Source organism: Alligator sinensis, unplaced genomic scaffold (genome assembly GCF_000455745.1).
Source record: "Alligator sinensis unplaced genomic scaffold, ASM45574v1 scaffold796_1, whole genome shotgun sequence".
Classification (NCBI taxonomy): domain Eukaryota; kingdom Metazoa; phylum Chordata; order Crocodylia; family Alligatoridae; genus Alligator; species Alligator sinensis.
In genome coordinates this window covers 1,422,259-1,424,636 of record NW_005842141.1, presented here as the reverse complement: position 1 = coordinate 1,424,636, position 2,378 = coordinate 1,422,259, and the positions used below count along the sequence as shown (strand labels likewise).

General features: G+C 47.3%; 1 protein-coding gene across 5 annotated transcripts in view; it reads right to left on the bottom strand.

The window, feature by feature from the left end:
- The window catches only part of GRB10 (growth factor receptor bound protein 10), a 201,342-nt gene that overhangs the window by 166,454 nt on the left and 32,510 nt on the right, over positions 1-2,378 (bottom strand). For all 5 annotated transcript variants that reach the window (XR_003094437.1, XR_003094438.1, XM_025206119.1 and 2 more), the window contains one exon: positions 332-429. Coding sequence is in view for 3 of the 5 variants with exons in the window: in XM_025206119.1 (XP_025061904.1) it covers positions 332-382 (51 nt within the window). In the remaining 2 variants the exon portion in view is untranslated. The remainder of the gene's footprint in view (positions 1-331; positions 430-2,378) is intronic.

Here is a 2,378-nt window from a genome sequence, read left to right as displayed (position 1 = left end):
CCTACCCAGTCTGTTGCTCTGCTTTCTGCCCTATCTGTCACTGTGTTACCCGTCCTCTCCCCAACCTTGCACATGTCACATGCATGCAGACGTTCCCTGTGCCACTTGTGGCACTCATGCTGTAGGTTGGCCTCTCCTGGTTTATCTGTATTAGAGACTGAGACTGGTCCATGAATGATGCTGGAAATCCCTGCCAGCAACATATAATCACACTGAAAGTATTTCTAGAAAGTAGCTAAATCTGTATCTTAAACCGGAGAGTTTAACATCACCACCCCCACCCATCTCCACCATTTCACTACAACATAATGTTAAACAGTTTGAGACTTACAAGCCGGTATGGAAGATGTAGAAAGGAGTCTGGGCAGCCAGCTAAAGCCATTTGTTCGTTCAAATTTTCTTCAAATTACTTCTACTGCTTCACGGCACCTGCAGAGTATAAACAAGCTGTCAGAAACTACACCGAAGACATTTCATCAACTTACCATTGCAAACAATTTGAGAGAGGGAAGTGGAGAAGAACAAGGCGCTGAAACAATAAGTATGTGTGATAAGAATACCAAAACTCCTTCAACTATAACCCTACTTCATTCAGGGTCAGAATTAGTTAAATGGCCCTAAAGGACCATGAAGACAGTTGTATTATACAACTGAGCACTCCCCAGCAACTGTCCTCCCTTCTCTTCTAAAGTGACTGAAGTACATTTGCTCATATATTTACAAAGCAGGCCTGGGGTAGAGACTCTGTTACAGTGCTAGGCAAATGTCTGCTTGATTTTTCATACAATAAAAAAAATTAGAGAGTTCTAATAAAGTGGCTATTATCAAGCTGAATCATTCTATGTGCCTAGTTGAAGACATTGATAAGGAACTTTTTAAGGGAGTTGTCAGTCTCTTTTTGGAGGCTTGTTATATGCTTAAATTTGGTTTCAAACTTTCTCGGACTTGAAGTCCAGATATCCTCAGTCAGAAATGAAACCTACTCTCATACTTCCCATCTTATGACTCAAGCACTTGCTTATAAGTGAAAAGGAAAGGAGACACAACCATCTTTACATTTCCCTGGTATATGCCATTGTGCAGTCATGCAGCTCAACACAGTATATTCTCCTTTCTCAATTAGGATTATAGCAATCTCCCTTTATTTCTTATTCCATGAATACCTGGTCTAAATTACTAGAGGTGCACCGATACATTGGTCCGATATCAGATAGGTACCGATATAAATAAAATTTGCTGTACTGGATATTGGCCCGATGGGGCCGATAATTTGGCTGATAAACGCCCATGTTGCACGCAGCTGCAGTGCAGCATGGAGCGGAGTGGAGCAGAGATAGGAGCATGGAGAGCTGCCTCCAGCTAGTAAGTTGGAAGGGGTGGGGAGAGGGAAGGGGTGTGGGGAGGTGACAAGGGCAGGCACTGCCCAGGGTGGGGCAGGGACGCAGGACAGAGGCACGGCTCATGGGGGGCAGATGTATCCCACATCTGCTTGCACCCCGGGAGGGCAGGGGGGGCGGTGTGTGGCCCCCGGATCTGCCTGGGAGTAGGCTGGAGCCGGCACTGCATGGGGCTCTTCTTGGCGGGGGCTGGGCTTGCAGCAGGCATTGGAAGGGGCTACAGCCACCCTAAATTTTGCTGCAGCTCTGCTCCCAGCCCTGCACCACCAGGTGCAGCCTGGCTCCATGTCCCACCTCCCCCCACATGCTGGGAAGAGCCAAGACTGTGCCCACTCCAAGCCCAGGTCCCACCAAGAAGAGCTGTGCAGCACTGGCTCCAGTCCACACTACTCCGCGCAGATCTGGGGGGCACACCGCTCCCCTTCCCTCACTGCAGGGGGTGTTGATCTGCCCCCTCCATGCCTCTTCCCCACCCCTCCCCCCACACCACACTGACCAGCTGGAGGCAGCTGTATCACATATTGGATCGGTATCGGCCGATATGCCTCCTTAAATATCGGCTATCAGTATTGGCCCCCAAAATCTCTATCGGTGCACCCCTATAAATTACAGGTGAGCTATAGCAGACCTGGGCAATTATTTTGGTTAGGAGGGCTGCTTAACGAGTTTTGGTGAGCTGTCAAGAGCTGAAGAGTGGCCCCACCTCTTGGTCACCATCTTGGGACTGGAAGTCCTGGCCCCTAACCCCTGAACTTTGCCACCAGAAGTCCCCATGCCCCTGGAAGTACTCCTTTTGGGGAAAGGAGTTTGCCATCTTGGAACCAGAAAAAAAACATAGATTATACACTAAAAATCAAACATCCACAATAATATAATTTAATTTTTTTTTTAAAATGTTGTCCTGATTTATATGCATTTGCATAGCATGTAGAGAGGTGATTACAAAATAGCTAAAAATGAGAATGAAGTCCAACTTTTTTA